The sequence below is a fragment of the Daphnia magna genome, linkage group LG2 (genome assembly GCF_020631705.1).
Source record: "Daphnia magna isolate NIES linkage group LG2, ASM2063170v1.1, whole genome shotgun sequence".
NCBI lineage: Eukaryota > Metazoa > Arthropoda > Branchiopoda > Diplostraca > Daphniidae > Daphnia > Daphnia magna.
The window spans coordinates 7,466,106-7,490,390 of record NC_059183.1 but is presented as its reverse complement, the minus strand read 5'-3'; the positions used below and the strand labels follow the sequence as shown (position 1 = coordinate 7,490,390).

Genomic DNA, 24,285 nt, shown 5'->3' with positions numbered 1-24,285 from the left:
GACGGAAACGTGTGAATATCCCGTTTTTTTTTTTCTGATTCTATCCTCCTTAGCCCTATCCAAAGGACCTTATACTCCAACTCATATCTTTTAAACAGAAAAATGTGTGCAATATTCATTTGTTTGTTGTTCTGTTCCCTCTGTCGCGCGGAGATCAAGAGCGAGTAATAAGCCTAAACCTTATTTTAATCATACATACCCAAATAGAAAACAGAGGAAAAAACAAAACAAAAACATAATGAACTGCGTATATATATACGTGTGTAGTGCTCCCAAGTATGTTACGAAGCGTTTGTCTTTGTGCAAGTGTGTGTGTCTACTTGTGTATAGCACTATATCGTTATAAGGCGAGTGGCGTGTGAGTTGTGAAAAGTACATGAACGTTATTCCTGGTCGATCGTGATTCAGATTTACTCTTCTTTTTGAACGAGGCGCTTGAGCGTGTACCCCAGATGCACAAAAGACGAAATTCGGTAGAACAACACGGATGTCATAAATTAGTGAGCGGCACATATAGGAAAGCGAAATAAAATACAGTCGAGTTGAAAAAACGCATTTTTTTTTAATGATAAGACAAAAGAGGAGGTTAAAAAGTGGTCTATTTTGAGAACGCGTGCTGCTGCCATGGCGACCGCATATATAATTTTGGTTTATTTTGTTTTCCTTTTTCCTTATTTAGCGCATCACAAAGTATCCGTATATGAAAATGTCAGCCATTGATGTGCTCATTTGTTTCCGCTCAAACGATGTGACATAGAAAGGAAAGGATGCAATCGCGCAGCCAAGACACATCAGCTTTGCAAAGAATCGATTATACACTTAAGACTAATTCAATGAATATTCTGCGTCTATTTGGGAAACGAATGGAACGTCGACAAAAGCAATACAAATAAGGCATTTCAAAAACAAAAAAAAAAGGGTCTTTGACGTTGTTTCATCACACGTATTTTCACAATAATCTACCTTGGGTTTCGCCCTAATTTCTCCATCTGTTTCGCAGGTGTTTCACATGGAAGCGCAAGGCCACACACATGTGAAAAATTCAAGAGTTTCTCGGTCAAGGACTTTCAAAATGGAGATAAACCAGTTTCGAAGCCACTCAACATTTTGTAAGTTCGATTTCACAAATTCTCCTGTCTGCTAAAGACCCGTATTGGTAAAACATGTATCGTTTGTTACAGTTTGACACCTGGATGACGCAGTATGAACAGTTTCACAATATACTGATTACATAGCGGAAGCTGCTTTAATGGCAGTTGACGGTGTCTATAACGTAATAAAGTGACTTCTACCGTTTCCACGGCACGCAGGTAGCCGAATGGTAGCCTCTCGTACGTACATCTATAATGATTATCAAAGTAGGAAGGAGGCCAGTTATTTCCTCTCGACCGATCACATCAGCGTTGTAGCGGTACTGCCACTTAACAAGGTATACACCTTTATTGCCAAGTCCCCCCCCCCCCATATGTAGTCTTGTCCAATCGATGTGGCTCCCATTACACGGGTTCCAAATTCGACTCGGTTGCTGGGTTGCCAAGATGGAACCATACTTCCTAAAGAATTCAGCCGTCCAGTACCAAATTTATTCTCTCTTTTTTTTTTTTTTTTCTCGGCCTCTATATTCTAGCAGCCATTCACCCGTTTCAAAACGACAAGGGAACACGCGCGGCGAGCGGCTAGTTTTACGGAGCATTGCAAGATCAAATTGAACCGGTGCGCTGGACTATGAATTGCCTCAGTCGTCAAACAGCAATTCCCAAACGACCATGACGTCGTTGGATTTTTATGACATTAAGAGACTCGAGCGCTAGAAATAGCCGACTTGTCGTCCAAAAAAAAATGGCTTCTGTCGAGTGCACTTTAAAAAAAATTTAATCTCGAGGGTTGCTATATCGGACCTTCTGATCTTCTGGCAAAGTACACTATGTCTACGTCATTTTTATTCTTTCAAAATGTTTCTGGTGGCACCGTCCGACTAATCCGATTAGTAGCCTAACGATTGCGACGACGATGTTGCAGCGATAGGTTGGAATTATTGGCGAGATTGGCTTCGCGGAAATAGTAGGAACTAACTAATGAGGTGCGCATATGTATTATGCATATTATGCCGCGTCGTTTGAGCTTTTATGTATGACTCCGTTGCACTCGGTGAAGTATATCGATTGCAATAACGAAGGCTGAATATTTGCTAAGACCGAGCAGCTGCGAATCAACAAGGCGTATAGGAAATACGGCTGATGTTGATCGAAATCATTCTGGATTGATGCCCATCACATTTCGAGAAGCGTCTGAAACAGCTGCAATATCTCGAGTCTTAGCCACACGACTTTTTGATTAATTCTAACGGTGTCAAGCAACTACCTTCTTTTGTTTTTAATCATTTCTGACATCACCAAACTGGAGTCTCTTTACGAACGAAATGCATTGATGCGCAAAAACGGGGCACTTGAGTTGCGGGACAGGAGCTATTTGAAACGCTCGCAAAAGACGTTATGGCGAATACCAAAAAACTAAAATCAACTTTATAATTATATGCTGTGTTATTATCACCCAATTTTGGAGATATCCTTAACAGTGGAAATTTAGAAATGGGGAAAAGGGACAGCATAAATCAGCACGAGTGAAGGACGCAATTTCGTTCATTTCGCGACGAGATAGAAAATAGTTTGGCATTCCACATTAGCTTTAGAAATGAAAACTTATTACAAGCTGTTATAGCAGCATATGTTTCTTTTTAGCAGATCCAGCAGCCAAAATTGGTTACAAATTCCTTCCGGCTTGTTTGGCGTCTTGGCCTTTCGTGCCGTTACAGATGATCGCATCCTGCATTTTCCACTTCTATTTGGCATCGTGAAGATGGTTCTCTGAGGCGGACATCACAATTGGATTCTACCTTACTTAATTACCGAACATCCGCAAAAAAGACCAAAATAAAATGAAAATTCATATTTTTAGTTCAATCGCAAGTCAATGGCAGCCCATCTGATCTATTGGTTAGAGGTAAAAATAATTACTCAGAAATAGTCTTTTCGTTATAGTCGTTCTTGCGATCAGAAACAGTTTTAATTGCAGAGAATGCAGTAACCTTGACTGGTGTTTGGCATAGTTAATTTAAAGAGAAGAACGATGAAGAACTTTGACAGATTCTGCTGATTATTAATAAACATTTATTTGATTTAATTATATCAAATTGATTAATAAGGACACCCTTTTGCAAAGTGTTTGCGGCTAGTTAGGAACGGAATGTGCTATGCCTGTCACACTCTACCTCAGAAACGAGGACATCCTGGACTTTCTTTTCAAGAAATCGATCTACACGCCATCTACCTCCGTTGTTTTACACTTCGTTCCCGCTTTGTTCTCTTACGTTCACGTTCTGCCGCTACACTCGGCTTACCACATGACGGCAAATTTTTACGACAAAGTTTCCGTTTTTATTCGGTTTTTACTCTTCCTGTTAGCCAATTCTAGTTTAATTGCTTATTGTTAGTAGTACAGCAGGAATAAATGTTTTTATTTTATATTTGTTCAGGGCTGCTGATCGGGACAATGGGTAAGAACACAGTGCGTGATTGGGCGAGAGCGAACAAATCAGACATGGAAATAGGTATATAATGGCGCCTTAGTGTACAAGATCGCCCTCTACGTGTACGAAGAAGGCTCAAGTCAATCAATTTACCTTCTGCCTTGTCATTACATGGTCACATCAAAAGGGATGAGGCGTTTGTCAAATTATAAAGGCTGGATCGGTGTTTAAACAGGAGAGGACTATAGGAGAGGAGGTATAATTGTCTTATGGTACGATGAACATCTATGATATAACAGGTAAATATAGGTTTTGTAAATTACATTTTGGTGCTTTGAGGGCAACGTGGTAAAAACGACGAATATTTTCCTAAAAAATATGGGGCAAAGACTCAGGTTTGAAGGGAGAGGGACAAAGTTCCTCGAATGTTGCCATTGACTTCGTGAATAGAGGAACTTTTATTTAATGTGAAATTTGATTGGGATGGATATTGCAGAAAAAGTAACGTAAAGAAATTAGTGAGTTACTTTCGAATCGCAGCGAGATGTTCGATACAAACGTTCTCCATCAAGATTGAAGATAAATTTAGAAATAGAATTGAAGATATCCGTTGCTAGGGAACACTGTCTTGCGTTAGTTTTTCACCTTGTCCCTCGTCGATACAAGGATTCCAAACAAAATCAATCAATTTCCGTAGTTTAACTCATCAATTTCTATAAAACATATTGAATTTTTCTTCTTCTTTTGCCACTACGGTCTAAACGAATCATGGTTCCGGAAATAAAATGGATTTCGTGTGCAGACTTCATGTTTTTCCACCATTTATCATTTCGATTTCTTCGATTTTTCAAACTTCTTGCAAATATTGAGTTGGACAGGATCCTTGTTTATTGTCACCATTGCGAACGGTGACCATCCCGTTCTGCTCTTCCCCAATTTGTATCACAATCTGCAGTTTAAAAAACAAATTTAACGAATAAAAACACAGTAACATTTAGGTTGATTCATCTACATGAACTTACCTGATCCCGTAGTAATTTAGTGAGCCGATTCGGATCGGAATCGGCTCCTTCGTCGTTGCCGCCCAATTGCAGGTTGTGTGTCACCTGAAGTGGTTTCTCGTTGGGGGCCAATTTGGCCACGTACTTTGAAGGGAAGAAGCCAATCTGCCCCAAACATTTGCCCCGCCACCAATCAGGATCGCTGGCATCGATCACGGTCACTTTATAACCGGCCCTAATGCATCAAAGTCAATCATCCAAACAATGTCAATGAATCAATAATTCGGTCAAATACTATTAGAATAGCCTATGTTAATATGCTTAAAAATTGATAATTACTTGAGATCGAGTTCATCAGCCTCCCTTCCTTTAAAATTGAAGAGGACAACGTAGAGATTGGTGGGCAAAAGCCTCTGTGCCTTCTGTCCAGAAATCGATAGAAAAATACGATTAATCGTATTAATTTGCATGAATCCTCTCTCCCAACCCCACCCCCCATCCCAAAAAATCCCCAAATAATTTTGATAAGATTAAAAATTCAAGAAAGGAATCAAATAGTGCTAAATAGCGCGTACGGGCGAGGGGCACGGAGAAGCGCTGGCCGAGCTCTGCGATTTTTCGTTCTCGTCCGGCAATTCGACCGAGTTCATCCTCACGTTCCTTGCACTCAGCAGCAAACGACGACTGTGGTGCACGGGACTCGAAGGAGCTGCGTGCATAGAAAAGAGAAAAACAAAGTTTCAAACATATCCGAAAGTTAACATCTCAGTCCTCGTAGTGTAAATAGAATATAGCAATTAGTAATTAATTTTTCCTCTCAAAACCTTTGCCCATTGAAAATGTACGTGAAGCGAAAGGTAACGAAAGATAAATTTCGTAAGTAAAATTATGTACGTGTGATAAAGCATCCGCTGCAAGATATTATTATAGACACACAGATAAAGAGTTCAAAATATATATATATGTCTAAGAATAAAAGTATGAAAACAAAACAAAGAGCGTAGAGAGCGGAATCAAGAGATCAAAAAGAGCCCAAGAGTCAAAAGCCAAGAACCAGTTGCGGCAGTTGCAGTAGTAGCATGCTTGAACAAGATAGAAAAAAATAAAATAAAAAAGAGAGAGAGATGTATGGCGAAGACAAAGCGACTTGAAGCGCGGATATAATATAATTGAGCTTCATGCACGCGCGTTTTCTTTTCGTGAAAATCGATAGTGGAAGTATACACTGAATAGTTGCGTAGCGGTGAATAGACTGGGTTAGTATATGCGTTGCTGTATGTGTTACAGTTATAGCGGAGTTGAAAGGGGGAAAAAATAAAAAATAAAATAAAATAAAATACAAACAAACAGAGAGCGAGAGTAGGATAGAGCTAAAAACATTGGAGGGGTGTTAATGATAAGTAGCTCCAAGTACAAGTCCTTTACAAGCCAGTTAACGAACGAAACACAAAAATAGTGGAACAACGACATGTGCAACGTAATACAATAACCAGCTCTGCGACGCGCAGAAAACTCGCCATAAACAAACAGTTTAAGAAAGAGATGGAGTAAATAGATGATGGGGAACAAGAATGACAAGTTTTCAAGTAGTCGCAAATGGGATTGAATATAAGCGAGTGCTTACATTACATACACAAATACGCAGCCGTAATAATAATGTGCTCTGTATACGAAAAGGGCGTGTGGCTCAAGTGAGAGACAAGTTAAGATAAGCCTGCCAAATTCCACACAGACGAAAGAAGAGACAAGAAAAGCAAAGACAAAGACGAACAGCACCTAACCTAACGTTCCGATTCGTTAGTCGTTACAACACAATAACACGAAAGCACCCCACTTTTCTTATCCAAATAAAGTACATCGAGCACGTCTGACTATATCGAAGCGCTGCTGCAAGTTGATTGGACTTATTGTAGTCCATCTTTTTATTTTTAATGTGTGACGAAGGTAACGCAAATCGTAACGAGGCAGCTATACACAAATAATTAGGAGAATTACATTGGCAGTAGAAAGATGCTTGGCTGTTGTGTGCGCTGTTGCTGTTGAGCGTGCCGCTGCTGCTGGTTGTCGTCGCGGCGTTCGGATTGGACGAACGGTGATGTGTTAGACGGTGGTGACCGTGAGGAGGACCGCACCCTTGCGAATGATTACCGGCACCGACAGTCATGCCTCCGTGATGAAAGTGCTCGCCCGATTCGTCCAGCGAGAAACTCTTCATCCGCAAATTGAGCTTCTGATGACGCCGCGGGCTGTGCGGCGCTGTGAACGAAGAGATTGGAAATGGAACATCAGCAGCACGCACGTCAGACGGAGAGACAGAGAGATTGATGAACCCAATCAGAGCAAAAATGAAGGGCACACACAAAACGGAAATGGACGGCTCAGTAACACGCCACGTAAGTTACTCTGTTTGCCAGTAACGTGTGCACATCAATAAAAGTGTGGTGGAGTATTCGGACTGGAAATAAGGAGAGGCTTTGGGTTGACGAAGAAAACCACGCCCATTTTCGTTCCTAATCAAAGCCGCAGATGTCGTAGTTCACCTTCCAGTTTAGAGTTGATGCCAACGACGAATGAACCAAAGTGTTTAGTAGACCATTCGAGAGCTTTCACTTAGTTAGCAATTTATTGAGTGTTACATTAGTTCCCTATATCCTGTTCGGCAAACGCTACAGGCTTCACCCTGGAACCTTCTTCTGTATACACGTGACGACCTTTTCCATTTTTCTCCAGAATTTTATTTATTTATCCTTTTTTTTTTTTTTTTTGACAAGTTCTCCATCTTTTGGCTGATTGACCTTTTGCAAGACAAACTTTTCCAATGTGTTTGCAAAAACAAATTCAAAGTGACGCGCGCTCTAATCATCCTGCGTTTCCTTTTCTTTCACGCCAAACAAGATTGCGATTGGTGAATGGATTTCTTCAACTTGGGCAGATGGAGAAGAGCCGATGGATTGAATAAAAGAATGGATTTTCAATCATGGAGAGAGAGTGCATTAAATAACCAACAACGATGCCTTGGTAGAAAGCTTCCACCGGAGTGTCTACCATCAGCCGTCGAATAAGTGAAATGAAAAACGATCTTATCCTCTTTGACACGTTGACTCGCTGCACTGTTATCCGATTTTCAATCTTATTCGATATAGGTAACTGCATTTCTATCTTTTCCTATAGTGCCTCTGTTTACATCTTTAAAATCGTTTTTTTTCTCCTTTTCTTTTTAATGTCTAAGGGGCAGTCATTTGTTTGTGCTGCCCCCTTTTAAAAAATAAACAGATTCCAACTTGACTTTATTTTTTAACTCTTCTGGCATTGTCTATACGTATAGGTGCCTGTCGGCAACGGCCATTTTAGGTTGTTGTTGATGTCGCATTGTGTAATAGAGGTCGATTTGACGCATCCCCTCAGGACGACCACACTGTAGCCCATTCACGGTCCATGTAACTCGTCTAACTTGATAACTAGAAAAATGGTTCCGACTCTGAAACGCTCTTTGACGCATATAATATAGGATTCCCGGCCAACGCATCACGTTGATGAAAATAAAATAGGACAAACAAACGCAGAGAATACCGAGAACCTTCCTATTTTTTTTTTTTTTATGTGTGTTTTGTGTCCCCGCACTGTGCATATGTTTACCTGAACTCGAAGAAAGGAAAGAGGCAGAAGGATCTCCGACGCTGAGTGAATTGGGATTGGCTCTCCGAGATGATGACGACGTGCCCGGTTGCAGCTGAGTGGATGACGTGTTAATCCGCATGACACCCGCTGGCCGGTTGATTGCGCCCGTGCTGCTACCTAGTGATTGATCGCTGGCCGAGACGTTTGGCTGTTGCGGTTGTTCCAGCGATGAAGACAATTGCGACGATTGTTGCTGCTGTTGATGATGTTGCGGTCTCCGGTTGCAGCTGCCGCCGCCGCCGACGTTAGCCGAGCTGGATGAGACGGCCATTTCGCTCGCTTGTTTCAGCACAATGTACGTCTGATCGATTTCCTCACGGCCGAAGTTTATCGCACCGTCGTCGCCTTGCATCGTCTCGTCTTCTGTCTGTTGGCTGTTGTTGTGGCTGTACTTGCTGGAACTGATACTGCGATTCGTAGTTAACAGCCTGGATCCGTTGTGATGTTGCAGTCTCCAACTCCGAGCTGGATTTCTGGCGTCGCAACAGTCGCGATTTGGGCAAACATCGACCCACTCCCGACTTACAATCGGCGTGAACGTTGATCTTGCACAGGCGACATTTCCATCCTTGACGTGAATGACCTTTTGATTCGTTTAAAAATGAAAAGAGGGGAAATTAGTGTATATCGTATATCATTCATTCATGGGATGGGATGCTTTAAGAATTCAGCCCCGTTTTCACTGAGTAAAGTGTGACCGTGAGTTTATTGGCGAACTCGGTATAAATAGTATATACAACTCACGCAGACCCTTATGTTGCTTGATTATGCAAAGAACCTGTCCAAAAGGGTCGTTGTCAATTATTCAACAGAAATTAAGTGAATTTCGAGGCTATCTGCTTGTTATATACTCTACAAAAACAGCGGATGAAATACAGACAGGTTGCCCAACTATGGCCGGACCCATCGACGTGTCATTTCAATTATCTGGGGCTTGAGCGATACAGTGGGTCACACTTATGTCTGCCGGCGACGCTGTAAGGTATTCTTCGCTAAACAAAAGACTATATCCAAGAAGACCTTATACGTGCTGCTGGCCGACGTTGTGCACCTATCGACCTGTGCAGCGGAAGGTGCGCAGTGCCGATTGTCACGGCCACGCGTTGGACTCTTCTATGTAGTAACTCTACACCTACCCACGTTTGTTTTGAATGGTACGTGTGGCTCTGTTTCTAATAATTGCCACTTTACGTGCACAGCAGGGATACATTAATCTATGAATCATTGTCTCTTCTTTAAAGCAAAGGAAAAGAGAAAACGGTGAAAATAAAAAGAAAAGGACCCCGTGCTACCTCTTAGAACTTGGGAGCAGACGTCGCATGGCGTTATCTTCTTGTACGTGTTCTCCTGGAAAACGTGACGCTGGCCGTCGGGATTCTGCATCAGATGATGATGTTGAAGCAGATCCGACGATGATATGGTCGAATGAAAGACTCCTGACGCACCGGCTGCCACTGTTGACGACACGCTGGAGCGCTGTTGCTGCCGCTCTGATTTGCTGCTCGAAGAACTGGGGCTTTTCCTGTTTTCATTTCAATTTCAGTTCAATAACAACTTCCATCGCCATCACATCAAAAGGGATTTGATGTTATTGTGTAGACATTTGCGAAAAATAGACTTGTTCATCTTTTATACACACACCCAGTCGGAGAAAGGTTTTTTGTTTGTTTTTGTTTTGTTTTTTTAGTGTAGAAAAGGGAAAAGAAAATCCCTCGCCATCTACTTAATAACCTAGTTACGATTGTGTTTTATTTATAAACTTTGCAAATAGAACGGCGAATAGCAAACAGGGCGGATTTTTCAAAAAGAAGAATGAGGCGCAGAATGATGATGCAAAATGGTCTTACCTGAGAGCAATCACAGCCATCACGGCTTGATAGAGTCGAGATCCCCTGATGATGGAGACGCGATTGGATTCGTTCCAAATCACGAAAACGAAAAAAGGCGACATTGAAAAGAAAAAAAAAATATTGCATTTTTTTCCATTGAAATTTGCCTTTTAGGCTACGGAGTTACAGAATCTTTTTCAAACAAAATGTTGCCGTTTCAAATTAAACGTCAAAATCCAATGAAAACCCCATTAGTTTGAATAAATAGGAAAAACAAGAAATTACTGATCGGTAGCGACGGAGTTGTTGTTGACGAGAGGCGGACTCGATCCCGTAGTTGAAGAAGTCGATCCTGGAACGGCCACGTTTTGTGAGGACGAACTGCTGGTCAACGTTCTAAACGCCTTCATCCACTTGGTTTTCATGCCTGTACCACCGCTTCCGCCACTTCCGCTTCCGCCTGCCATCAGGTTAAACTTACTGCCTCGGCTGCTTAGCTGCTGGAGCGATTGATGCGAACCTCCGGAGGCGGCTGCCACTTCCGCCATCACCATTTCAGCTTTGGTTCCGTACAAGTCGCGCTATTCACCATCAGTTTTAAGGCATATCACGCAAAAAGAGCAAAGGTGGAATTTCAAATGAACCACTATCCTCAACCGGAAAAGTTTTACATTCTATAAAGAGCTATTCGTATAGGAAATTATAACCTTAAGCGGTATATGAGAAAATAAAAGTGAAAGGGAGGGAACCCTCCGGAACTGCATTTGAATATATTGAATGGTCTGACGCATCAGTTGTTGTCTACGTATCTTTCTCTACATCGTAATCATTATAGCGCTCAGTGTTGATTCACCTTTCCTCGTTTCAAACAGCATTCTTAATTACATGTTGTCTCCCTCTTTTCATTCATTGTTGACAATAGAAAAAAGAATGTTTGTGTAATTTGAACTACAGATGTCGTTAGTTTTGGTCAAAGTACTACGTAAACCTATTGGTTGAACAGCAGAGAATCACAGCGCGTAACTTAATTGTCTTAATCGAAGTAGTTGCTCCGGTGAGTTTAAGTAACTATTTTCATTCCAAATGGCCAATCTAATTACCGTCGTTGTCCTCAAATACTTAACGTATCGAAATAATGGTTTCCTCTCTAGTCCACAATCCAATCAGTCTCGGATTGCATTTTAAATTACCTGTGCATATACATGCTGAAAAAGGATATCGGTGGAAAAGGAAAATACTTTTTCCGATTTTTACCTGAGCTTTGACTGCGGCAAGGTGAAGTTGAGCCATTCGCCACTCCAACTTCTTGGCGCAGATTTCCTCTTGCAATTCGCTGGCTTTGTTGTACGAGTTTGACTCCAAACTTCTGTTACAGTAGAAAACATTTATTATTATAGTTCCATGTGGTGTTATTAACATAAAAGGTATAGTTAAAACGATAAGTCTGATTCGACACGGCGATTGCCATTGGTGGTTTCGAGAACCCAAGGCGCTTTTAGAAACATCGTTAGTCAAGATTTTCAACATAGAATGGGAAACAGAGCACCGCAGATACGGAAGAAAGGGGGAATGCCCGGGCTGAAAACAATTCAACAATGAAAGGAAAAAAAAGAAAAGGATCTACAGTACAGGAGCCATGATACAAGGAGGCACGCGCGAAAGTCAATACAGCCCAGGGTTGGAAGCTGCACAGGTAAATATAGCGCCGTGGCATCGATACGTGGCTTTTGCATAATAAAAAAGCGAAGAGACTTGCTCGTATCTGCTCTGCTGCGATATCGATGAGTTCTTGTCTGCCCTTTACTTTGATTCCACCATTATGTACATCTTTATATACGTACTTTATCTCACCATGCCATCGTATACAGTTTGAACAGCGTACAATTTCATGATAATCAATAATGTATGTGTTGCTTGTAACGTTCATCTATAAATAACAAGTGAGAGCGAGGATTTTTAGGCAATCTTGCCTGCTGAATCCATCAAACAGTTCCGGATAGACGTAAGGATGCCTTTTACTGTCTAAAGAGTTGAAAGTCAGAAAGGAGGAGAAAAAATCAAATTGGGGAACAGGAGAATACTGAGCAAGCGGAAAGGTCAAAAGTGTCCTGTATATCATGACATGTACACAGCCACTGCAGTCAAAAGACAAGCCAATGTGCTGCTTTCCCATCTAAACACCGTCTACCTTACGGACGACATTGGAGCTCCAACTTAAACACCTTTTAACAGCTGTACTACGAATATAGCTGTAAATGACGCAACATTTTGCGGCTCCGGAGCGGGGATCTGCAAATCCAAGCTTCTTCCGCGTAATGGAGGCCTCAAGAGAACGAGATCTTGTAATCGCGACAACGATGGGGGCCAACTGTATAATCCTTATATATTCTACAACAAAAAATGATAGCTGCACACTTTCGTCTTATGTAGCTACACATAGTCCATATTGCCAAGTTTGGCAGTCCATCATTACACACTTATGAGGCCGGAAGAGCCACACTGGGCCCTGCTCTCTCTTATTTGCTGCACTTGAACGCTATACTTAGAAGTTTACATGCAACTTTGTTGTTATATACGATCAGAGTGCTAATGGTTATGAGAATTTCATTAGCTAACCAAGAACATTAAAGAGTACTATTCTATGCTTATTCTTCTGAAAAACAATAGCTTTATTGGTTGGAAGGATTTGCCGTGAAGTGGGACAACGAGCGTTCCCTCGTCATCGCACAGCCGGGTATGTGTTTGCTTATTCATTTTATTTATTTATTTTTATTTTTTCACCTAACAACAAATAGTAGTATTGGAATAGCTGTGGTTGGGTCGATAAAATATGGGTACGTTTATTACGTCTCGCGTTTGCCGTTTTTGGTAGCAATTTCGTTTTTTTATTTGTTTACCGCTACTAAGGGTAAAATGAAACCGCTAAGCGCGTATCAACACACTCGTAGATTGTCTATAGTCTACTATATATTAAAGACCACAAGACGACAGGACACTTTTTTGTTGTTGTTTGTTCTAAAATATGTGCTATATGGCATTCACGGTCGATAACGGCTCCTTGTACGTGAGATATAAGAGTCTTGGTGGAACATTGAACGAGGCTATTAGGCCAACGCGAAGGTGACGTAACAGCTGAAACAATTTTAACTGGCACGCTATCCTCTTTTTCGGTACTAACGAGGAAAATCTAATTATACGAGGAAATTAGATTTCACGTTGGAAAATCTCCGCATAGGCGCCCGTGTTACACAAGTTAAGTCCCCCCTCCCGTCATTGATAATCTTCTGGTTAATCACGAGTCGTCGGTTACTTGATGCCAATCAATTTTCTTCAAATATTCAATTAAGAAGAAAACCCAACTGAGAATTCCAGACATTTCCAAAACAATGTCTCGTGTAGTTTTTCAACAGAATAAATTCTGTTCAGCTAAAAATGTGGATGCGAGACAGGGGGGGTTCACATTTGAATAAGATGGATGATGACAGATTTGGAACGATGATGGTGCGTCGTACGGGCAATGCAAATCGCTTGTTTTTCACGATTGCTATAATAAACGGCAGACGCCATAAATGGGACGCATAAATGAGACGCAAGCGACATTTATCTGCAGCAATGTGAGGTACCATAAATGCTTGATGCATTACACTTTCCGCGTATAAGTACAGTAGAATAAACTCATGGCCGTTGAAATGCAAACGCAGCGCACAATACATGAATCTAAACACATTTTCGTACCGTTGTTGAAGGCGCGTGAGCGACTCCATGCATTCCATTAATTGTCGGACGTGAGCCTCCACTTCGGCCGTGTCCTTCTTGAGTGATTCGTATTTGGTGCGAAGTGAAAATCCGGCCAGTCGATCGAAAACCAGTTCGTCTTTCAACACCAACGAGGCGTCCTGCGTGTAGTACGTGCCACCAAAATAATTGATCGTATCGTATTTATGAATGTTTCTAATTCAGGGGATGCATGCATTAATGAATCTCTACGGCTGTGAGTTATTCGATACCTGAATGTCGTGCTGGGAACATGATACGCTGCCGGGCGGGGGATTTCTCGGTGGTATGAACGTGAACTTGTTGAACGAGCTCGGAATAGTTAGCACCGATCCGCCTCCACCGCCGGTAACTGCACCACCTCCGCTGCCACTAATACCAACCACCGAACGAACGAAAGTTGCCAAATCCGTGTAAGGGTTGACAGCCCGGCAATGATTCGCCAGCGCGTTGTAACGTTTCGATGAGGTTCCTTCCGCCTGAACGGCAATAACATGGGTGCAAATAGAATCAATATTTTAGGCACGCAAATACAGAATGACTATATATATTTGCAGACATTTTTTTGATTGATTCATAAATTTGAGATCAGTTAAGAAGAAAAAAAAATGAACTTATTGATTTTAGGTTTTTTGAGGGAGTAAATAAGATACAGCGAACGGTATATAGGTGAACTGATGAAAAACTAGTCTACATATGAATGACGCATCATATTCGGGAAAGCCATTTCTTTTCCAATTTGTCGAAGCCTTTATGTACACTTTGATATTGATTTCACAAGGATTGTGAAGATATAGAGAATGAAATGATAGTGCTATTGCATTTCGAAAGGGCTATAACATCTTGTTATGAACTGTTGAAAAGAGAGCGGAAGAGGGCAAGGTGTACATTGTTGAAGTCAAAGTCAATCATTGAAGTAAAACTGATTGAAAAGAGAAGATCAAAGACAGGCATTTTAGAAACCTGACGGGAAATCAAATCAACATCAAAGTCGTCTTTTTTTTTCTTATTTTTTTTTTCATAGCGAAGACGTCATCATTAAACTTGATCACGATTTCGGACTGTGTTGTTTAAGACCAGTTTTCACATAGAAAACTACTTTCAGCTGAACCGTGCTGATGACCTCTCTTCAAACACACCATTCAAATTCAAATTGAATAATTAATCAGACGATCGACTCACCCTCTCCGACATGGCTTCGCAACCTTGCTGTATAGTATTGGTCATAGTTTTGCTCAGGTCGACGTACACGCACTCCAATTCCTGTTATTGGATAACGGAGCAAATATGAAACAGGAGAAAGGGATGCATTCACCGAATCCGAGTAAAACGTATCTACTTTGGTTGATACTAAATCATACCTGAATTAATTGCGGCAGGATAACGTTGTGAAATTGGTCGGCCATGGCATTGGCAGCGTGAACGTCCTGCACGTAGTTGTTGTGCAGTTCAACGTAAGCAGCTAACGTCAAGGTATTAGGCGCGGCCAGGTGTTGCTGGTAAGCTTCGTCGTACAGTTGGTAACTCTGCTTGTTCAGAGACGAAATAAGTTAGTTTAACATTCTGTAATGCATCTTCTAACCTCATATCATCTTTCCTTGCTTTTACAATATAGCATTCCAAATGTGTCTATTTTAAGATCATCCATTTTCATTTCTCCTACCACGTATGTGTAGAATGTGGATCTAAGCACAAGAGGCAGACAACGCAAACCCGTTGTAAGTCTATAGATTATGCGTGTCCGTTGGCAAGTACACACGCACTCGTGCATATCGTTTGACATTAGGTGAAATGCTGTCCAATGTCGATGGTAGGACGCGGCCAGCGTATATACCTTCTTTAATAATATGGTGATACTGGATTTCACGGTACAGCCGGTACAGCCGTAGCTCATGATGAATATTACAACGCTTCGGGCATCTGACTATTGAGATATTCATATTTAACGGAAGACTTATTGACCGTGAGGCAAAAACGATCAATTGGCTATTCGACGTTTATTCAAACTCGGCTACCTGTGCGCTAAACTGACCTAATATCATCAGCGGGCAGCAGCTTTTGGGGAGGGAAGGGGCTCGGTCTACTATACATCGCTGTTTTGGGTTATCTCTATAAACGCAATGTAGGATACAGCGGTTACTTATTTAACTGTATACAGCGTACGGAATGAGAGCCACGCCTTTTCACTTTGCTAATGGTCGTCATTTCTTTATATACCTTTATCGATGGGCCTTCACATTTTAAAAAACATATTGCACGGTAGACTACACAAGTCCGCGTGAAGCCGTTACCAACGTCCCCATTGCTCAATCCTGTTGCTGACGATGATGTGCCCTGTTGTTATTATTAACTCGCGGGTTTATCCTTCCCATCTCCCCATTCCGCCCTTTTGCCTTTATCTAATAATCAAGTGGCAGTCGGTGTTGCCACGGGCAACCCATTGTGGCGCAGGCAACTCGCATCTATCGAGAAGGGCAAAAAAATAAAAACATTTCATTCACCATTTAGAAAATATTATGCACTTTTCCTTAAAATGCAACAGGGGGTTTCTTTTTTTAACAATTTATTATTATTTTGAAAAAATTATGTACGTGTATCTTCCGGTTTGTCTATCCTTCCGTGCTTTGCTGTCCTTTTATTTTTTTTTTTCGAGTGCCTAGGCAACCCAATCGCAGACGTGACAAAACAAAACAAAAATCGAGCACAACTGGCTGCACGAAGAGTGGGGGCGTACATATAACGTAGCGTTAGACTAGATCTATATACAAGCTGTATCTGCGTAAAATAGGCTGTGTACAATGGGATATTTTGAGACTGCAGGAAAAACAACCGCGCTGTTCCATCAATCCTACTCAACCACGTCATAGCAGATAGTGTAGTGTACGTGCACGTAGTCCAGCCCGGGCTATGCCGGAAATTGAATGTTGATTCAGACCAAGTATATAGATCCCTGTATGCTTGCAAACACCAAATCCATCAAGATCAATAATGCATGTGTATGTACAAACCTATATGCAATAGACACACACGCACTACTCTCTTTAATCGAAGCTTGTATGAAGAAGGAGGGAAAACAAAGAGCATAACATACGTGGTATTATGAACTATATTTCCTTATTGTTATTTCTTTTTTTCATCCTCAAATATAAGGCACACAAAAAAATATACAGTACATAATTTGTTTTTTAAATGAACCCCACACTTTGATAGCGGAGATTGTCTCCACGATGTGCGTAACAATCTAAAGGTGATCACATGAATTCATGTGCTAGGCTCTCCCAACTTGGAATTCATCACCCACTGATTCTTAGTCTAATCAACCAACTTTAATCATTGAGGATTCAGGAAATTGTATTCTTTCTTGAATCGCTTTTGGCTTCCACGTGACAGGTTGAGATGTATAGGCAAAATAGTACGAACCTTGTCTAGTTGTTGCGACGCCTTTTCCAAAGCATTTTCCAGCTGTTCGCGGTGCTGGAAGATTTTACGGGCCTCAAGTTTACGATGAAACGTTCCGTCAATCATGGGTCGTGACACCTGGCGATTCAGGCAGTTGGCAATATCGGCCACCACGGCCGAATCCACTTCCACTTCCTGCAGCAGCGTTTCCCACACTTGAAAGAGCCCGTAGTTGCCGTTCGGTCTGTTTTATTAAGTACACACGTACATGATAATTAATCACATTTCCTGCTGCTAATCGAATTGCATCTATTCGAGGCACACAGATCGATACATACGCTGTGCTTTTTTATGCGAAAAATGTCACCGAAATTGTGGACCGAGGGCCTTCACCGGTCGAACTCAAACATAACAGAAGTTATTAACAAGGAAACTTGAGAACAACAATCCCTATTGCGTGCTACGACAAATAATCATCGACTCTTTTCCCCACAATCGATGAGACATGTTTTTTTTAACGAGTGACAGACAACCGATGCATGGCCAATAAGTTCGTGCACAAGTCGCACGTCTCCGGTATTTGTTTCGTGCAATCATCGGACAGCGTGCGTGCAAATGTCACGAAGATTTCACGTGAGCTAAACTATACATCAACAGACACATATCGTACATGACATGAGTCAAGTTTCTTGTGGATAATAACGTTGAAAACCTTTGTACAAAGACTACAGGGAATTGTTTTAAAATAATGCAAAAAAAACAACAAGAAAGAAAAATTGAACATTTTTCCGATCGTGTCTGAATCCACAGACAGCAGCCTTATTTGCCGGGGTCAATATTGATTTTGAGGCAACGGATTTTTTGTTTTTACGTGCTGCTAGAGAGGAGGGACGCGTGGGATACACCCTTCCATGTATACACACAAAGCTAATCATAACGTTTTACAGAAGAAGAATCATTCCTTTTTTTTTTTCGGACGATTTGTATGTTTTTTTCGACAGCTCTTCAAAGAGTGATGTCGTGTCGAACTTGGGTCACGAACTGGCCATTATAAAGCCGTTTCACTGCATAACGCACGTACGAGAAGAGCCGAATCAACAAAATAACACGGACAGACAGTAATAACGTCACAGGGAGGACGCAATGATGATATCAACTATTCCACTGAAGTGCCAGAAAAGAAAAGAAAAACATAACAATGATGGTGCATGGTGGAAGGATGCTATTATGTAGGCTTATCAAAGTGTCGATATCCGAACCAGTTTGTCAATATAACGCAGACTCATGGGCTTTGAATGTCAGCTCATCATATAATATACAGTTCCGACAAGCTTACCTATTAAAACCAACTTACCCTCATGGACATCATTAGATTTCAGTAACATACATTTTCAGCCATTTATATATATTGTATATACAGTATATATATATTTTTTTATACTTATTATTTTTGAATGATGTCAGCGTTGTTTGTCACACGTCATCACTCGAAAATGTTCAAGTGCATCAGACACGCACGCTCACTGGACAACCCCTCCAGTTAAGCAATTGTTAGAGGTAGCCGGGCAAACGTGTGTAGGTATACGCATTCAAATTCAGCCACCGTTTAGATTTCACCGTTAGCAAGAAGAGGGGTTATGCTGGATAATGTCTCGTTCGATTGTTACCATGGAAGCAGTTGTCCGTGAACACATACTCACAATTATTGGATAGCTCATTTTTTTTTAAGGATATGTTCATGGCCTGCACAGACGTTATTTCGCTACCCCCAGTCAGCTGTTCTCTACATGCCATTTGTCTGTACGTATAATGGTCTACCATATATATATTTCACGAGCTAATAGGGGACCAATGTCCGCACAGATTCTACGTTCCATATCATACATAGGCAAGAACGTTATATGCAAAACGGTACGTAACAGCTGCTTGTTGTTGTTGCTCTTGTCACGACGAAGCCAACCATTAAAGCTGCTTCTCTCTACTTTTTTGTCATGTTTCCCAACAAAATTGTCTTCAAAAGCTTTCAAAGTCTTAACTCGGAATAAGAGCAAGTTTGATTTTGACAAAATATTTGACTACCGTTCGATCGTATCCTATAAGACCCTCTTGTAGTAAAAGGTCTTCGTGACTTTATCTCTTTTGGATAACCCTTCAAGTTATTGATTGCCATCCAACCTTTTTTTTTTCTTATCAAATACACGGAGAAATGAAGCCATAAAACAGATTTTGATTTTTCTTGTTTTTTTTTTTTTTTTACCTTTCCTTCCTCAATTCGGCGTTCCTGATGCGAAAAGTCTCGACCAGTTGTTGAAGTTGTTCGCCGTGTTGTTCCTCAATGGTGGCCAATTGCTGAGTAAAATCAGAAACTGCCAGCCATCACGAATGGTTCGTACATTAGAAATGTCACCGACGTTCCAATGGCAGGAAGACGTGACCATAAATAAAAACAACCAGAGAAACAAGACAATTTAAAGATTTCATTGGTCGTTAAAATGATAGACTGTGTCGACTATTATGGCTCACCAACACGAAAGCAATCGAACCCACTAAAGAACAATATTGACCAATGACAAAAAAAACCTTTTAAGAAACCAAAAAAAAAAAAACAGAAACAGCTGCAGTGAGAAAAAGAAGGGGCAAGAGACCAACACCAGCTTAAGTATTTATCCTGGTGCTATTCTCAAGACACTATGCAAACTAAGCTGCTCAAGTTCGTTTATTCTGTCTCTACGCGAAATTGTTTCTACCGATCAAATCAAAAGTATAAACAGGAAAGGAAAAGGATTGTGCAAGTGGTTAGAGCATATATCGATCCCTTGCCCTAGTGTAGGGTATATATATATAGTCTATATGCACATCCACAACCCTGAAATGTAAGGTGGATTACTGCATATGATGGTTCTTACGGAGCAACGAATCAGCCTCGTAAACGATGTTTTCAAACAGAAAGCAGAAGGCCAGCTAAAAAGAGGAGGAAGCCAAAAGATACATCCAAGGCGTAGGAGGGCTATATGATGTCTTTGATTTATTTTTTACGTTTGCGAACAGGCGTATTACCTGGCTTTGCTTCCCATATAATTATCTTTGCCCAGTTTCTCGTTGCCATGGGTAACTTGAGCCTTCTTGAAGACGTCCCTTTTGCGTCCGTTTTTATTCTTCGATGTCGTGCGTTTTAAAACTACATGTATTTATTTATATTTTATCATTCAGTAATTTTGATTTGTCTACTTCCATGGTGACCTGAGCGATATAAACGCACTAGACTATCAAGGCAAGAAAGAGTTGAAGATCTGCTGGATATTGTCCGTTCGTGAACGATATACTATTTCTCAAGTCTTAAGCATAACAAAATGATACCATTACGACAGAGTGATTACCAACGTAATGGCCACATTTGCTTCCCTATTCGTTAGTTCACAGTTCGTTTTCCTTGTAGGCTAATACATAAAAAACTCGTCTATAATGAAGTGTAACACTATCCTATACATCTATAGCCTCGATATAGTGTCACGATAATGATGATAAAGAAAGATGAGCCAAGCTCCCAGAATTGTATAGCTCAGCATTATGTAATTCCTTGTCCCCTCTATCCGTATGTTTGTATACAATACATTTACAACTGAAAACGTGTCAGCGAGCTCAACAACCATCCATTGGTTGAAAGACTCCGCTGACCAGCAGACCGGAAGTCAATAGAGTAACGTATATAGATCCCGGTATATAACTCTAAAGGCATATACATCCGTCACGCTTTCACGGAGGCCCTTATATAACAAGAGTCTGTGTGCGTATATAGCGAGTAGCGACCTCCCTGATGGGGTTCTTTATATCCTAACATGACCCACTTCTACAAGAGAAATGGATAAAGTATTTTTTTTTTTTTTTTTTGTTGCGACGGAGAAGAAGAAGAAGAAGAAGAAAAAAGCCAATCAGCTATATATACAGATTACGAGATAATACGACCAAAGCATCGTGTTTGGAAAAGCTGCAGGAGCCACTGTTGTAACGTACATCTATAAGCAGATGATAGGAAAACAAAACAAAAAAAACAAAAACGAGTGTTCTTCTAATCAAAAGAGACAAGGCAATATCCTATCATCTTTATCATTTCCAGTCGATCTCGTACACTGTCACATCATTATTCGCTTCGCAAACTGTAATTGTTATTGCCCAATCAGGTGGACGCGGTTAAGATTGCAATAGATACCATTACGGTTATGGCACCCAACCGGAACGACCAATACGCACTTTCCCTTGTTTTAAGAAACGATTTGTTTTGCTGTGTTTAACTATCAATCAAGATTTTTATGATAGCCACTCGTAAACGTCCCTCGTGGTTGACCGAACGTCCCTATATAGCAATAGCCTCTACGTTGAGCCTTAGTGCACGAAAGACTACATAGTTATACGTGCGTAGCAGCGTACGGGTATATATATATATTGAGAGAACTCATCAATAACACGAGACGGCTTCTCGTCTCCTTACCGGTTTTGAGGAGTTTCATGGCGAGGGCGCTGTGGGCTTTGAGAGCATCAGCGTGAGCCGGATGGATGAGATCCCTGAGGACGCAGTCGGATGTGCCGGAAGCAGCCATGCCGGCTCCACTCGAATAAGAGTTGACCTTCTTCATCATGAATTTGCCTAGACCACTGTTATTCTTTGCGCTTCCACTAGAACTGGACGATGAAACGTTGAAATTGAGGGGCACAGCAGCTGTGGCAATTGCGGAGGCGGCAATAACCAGACCACTAGTATCGTCAACCGGAGTGGCCGGCGCGCTGACACTACCTCTTCCGTCGCGAACGTTGCGAGCTGCCGCCGGTGGCGCCAGCAAAAGATTCCGGAAATCCAGCCGTTGACTCGATCCGTGCGCTTGGCCAGAAGAGCTCGAAAATGAAGAACGAGTTTGATGCTGTTGTTGGGATGTCACTGATGAGGGCGCCAGGTAGATAGGGTGGTGCTGTAACGGGTGCTGGTGCTGATTGGGTGTAGGGTGTAATTGCTGTTGCTGATAAGGATCCAGTCTGATGGCTAATGTTGGCTCATCCGTTGACGGATAAGCTCGATGAAAATCGAACAATGCTAAATGATCATCCGCTGTTTCACCTGACGATCCTGATCCCGATCGATGGACACTAGATTTGCTATTGGTGAACATGGTGTCCGACCGGACGTCAGTTCAAATCTGTTCTCCTCCATATCCCTTTTTGTAAGTCAATCAATTGAACAGGGGTGCCCTCGTTCGTAGGTGAACGTGTTCAACAATGGAGGATAAGTTTTTGTTTTTTTTTCCGAGAAAAAAACTATTTGAGTGAGGTAGACGTATATGTGATGCGCTCCGAGTGCGGCGACTGACTGAACTGGCAGCGCACGACACCAGCCAATGTTGTAGGATGTTTCCAGTGCTATGTCGAAGTTAGATATGGGGGTGGGGGTGGGGGGGGGTAGGGGAGGTAGTGTCGAGTCAACCGTGTGTGCTGCTAGCAGTTCTTACTTTGCTATCGTTTTCCGTCTGGTCGTTTTCACGCCAGCCACTTTTTTATGTGTGTGTCTTCGAGTCTTAATGTCATTCTCCCCTGCGCTGCTGGTCCAGTTTCCATTCTTCTCGTTGTGTCAACACAAAAAGGTCCTATAAATTATCCAGACGATTTTCTTTGACTTTGAAAGCGCAACGCGGAATGCAAATCACTTCAAGCATGCCCCCCAACTCCGCCCATTCGAAGTCGTCAACGTATATGATTTGGCGGCGAATTGAACAGAATTTTATAGTTCAAACTCATCTTCGATATTAAAAACCATTTCAATGATTCAGGCCCTATTGAAAGGCAGAGCTATATGCAATAGGAAGAAAAAAAAAAAAAAGGCTATAAAATCGAGAATATTTTCAATCGATTACCTGAAACGATATTAGCATATAGAATAGACTAGCTATGGGTTTTTTTTTCTTTAAACATTTTGCATACATTTTAGTTTGACATCTTATAATAGCTGATGGCTTATATACGATTTCAATCAAATTTTAATTCTCCATGGATTTTCAATTTATCGAGCTTTTTGAAGGATGTTCCAGGCGGATGTGCTCAATTAATATTCACCGCCAACACAGAGTTTGATGTTGTTGCTTTCCATAGAAAAAAAAAGAAGCAAGTTGGTAACAAAGTTATTGATTTAATGACGGCGGAGACTTGCAGCTCGACTGGCCACCAATACAAGATTCTCCAGCCCGACGTCCATGAGCATCGTGTTGCTTCAGTGTAGCACTATATGGGCATGCAACCCATTTACCCCTACAGATGAGCAGCCTATATACAGGCCTTTTATTTTTCGGTTTCCTTTTCATATCACACCGCCTAATATGAATAATCTTTTTTATTTTTATTTCGCCTGTACGCGCATGATCTTTACATCCAGCTATCATTTTCTTTTCTTTATTTTTTTACTGGTTTCTCTATATGTCGTTTCAACCAAAAGTAAATCTCGACGATTTTCTAAATTCCATTCGTGGTGATTTCTAGTCGGAGTACTAAAATATAAATATTTTTTTATAGAGCAGACAATGTCGCCCCTTGGTGTGAATATATAAACAGACGACCAAAAGTAGGGGGCAAAAATCGATGATTCTATATAGCACACGCTTCACGAAACTCTATATGTTATGTAGAGCTTGCCGCTCATCGGTAAAAAGAAAAGAAATCGGATGTTCAAGCGCTTTGCTTATACCCTCCACTTAACTTTGACCATAGTTTCGATAGTTGTCCGGAAATTTCCTTTGCTGTAAAGACGATGTCAAGCCGACAAGACGTATACATACTTTTCTGGTCAAGCTTCACAATGAATTGTATCACTGATGTCGAAAAATTAGGTTTGGATATTTCTAATTGATCGTAAAATAGACTAGAATAAAACGAGGCGAAACAATGTGACATTTGCAGGAAAAAAATATATAATAGGAATTGGGCATCAGATATTGTAGAGAACAAAGTTTGAGGGCGGTGCTACATCACCTTTGGAAATATCGACCATCAAACGAGCGATGTGGGTAAACAGTTTCTTTTGAAAGAGAGTGGACAACAAGAC

At 41.3% G+C, this 24,285-nt stretch overlaps 1 protein-coding gene and 1 long non-coding RNA gene across 2 annotated transcripts; one reads left to right on the top strand and one right to left on the bottom strand.

Annotated features, from left to right (window-relative positions):
* Positions 1–3,504: 3,504 nt before the first annotated feature.
* Positions 3,505–22,560, bottom strand: LOC116917017. The gene is given in 18 exon segments (XM_032922361.2): positions 3,505–4,475; positions 4,549–4,762; positions 4,867–4,949; positions 5,103–5,236; positions 6,523–6,783; positions 8,164–8,573; positions 8,575–8,788; positions 9,498–9,727; positions 10,053–10,097; positions 10,320–10,615; positions 11,289–11,400; positions 13,770–13,930; positions 14,042–14,287; positions 14,991–15,071; positions 15,170–15,334; positions 17,229–17,451; positions 19,465–19,573; positions 21,694–22,560. Coding segments are annotated over 18 exon segments (3,759 nt in total). The 5' UTR covers positions 22,367–22,560; the 3' UTR covers positions 3,505–4,373.
* On the top strand, positions 6,768–7,812 carry LOC123469679. The gene is made up of 2 exons (XR_006642973.1): positions 6,768–7,222; positions 7,299–7,812. It is a non-coding gene; the product is annotated as an uncharacterized LOC123469679 (long non-coding RNA).
* Positions 22,561–24,285: the final 1,725 nt, after the last annotated feature.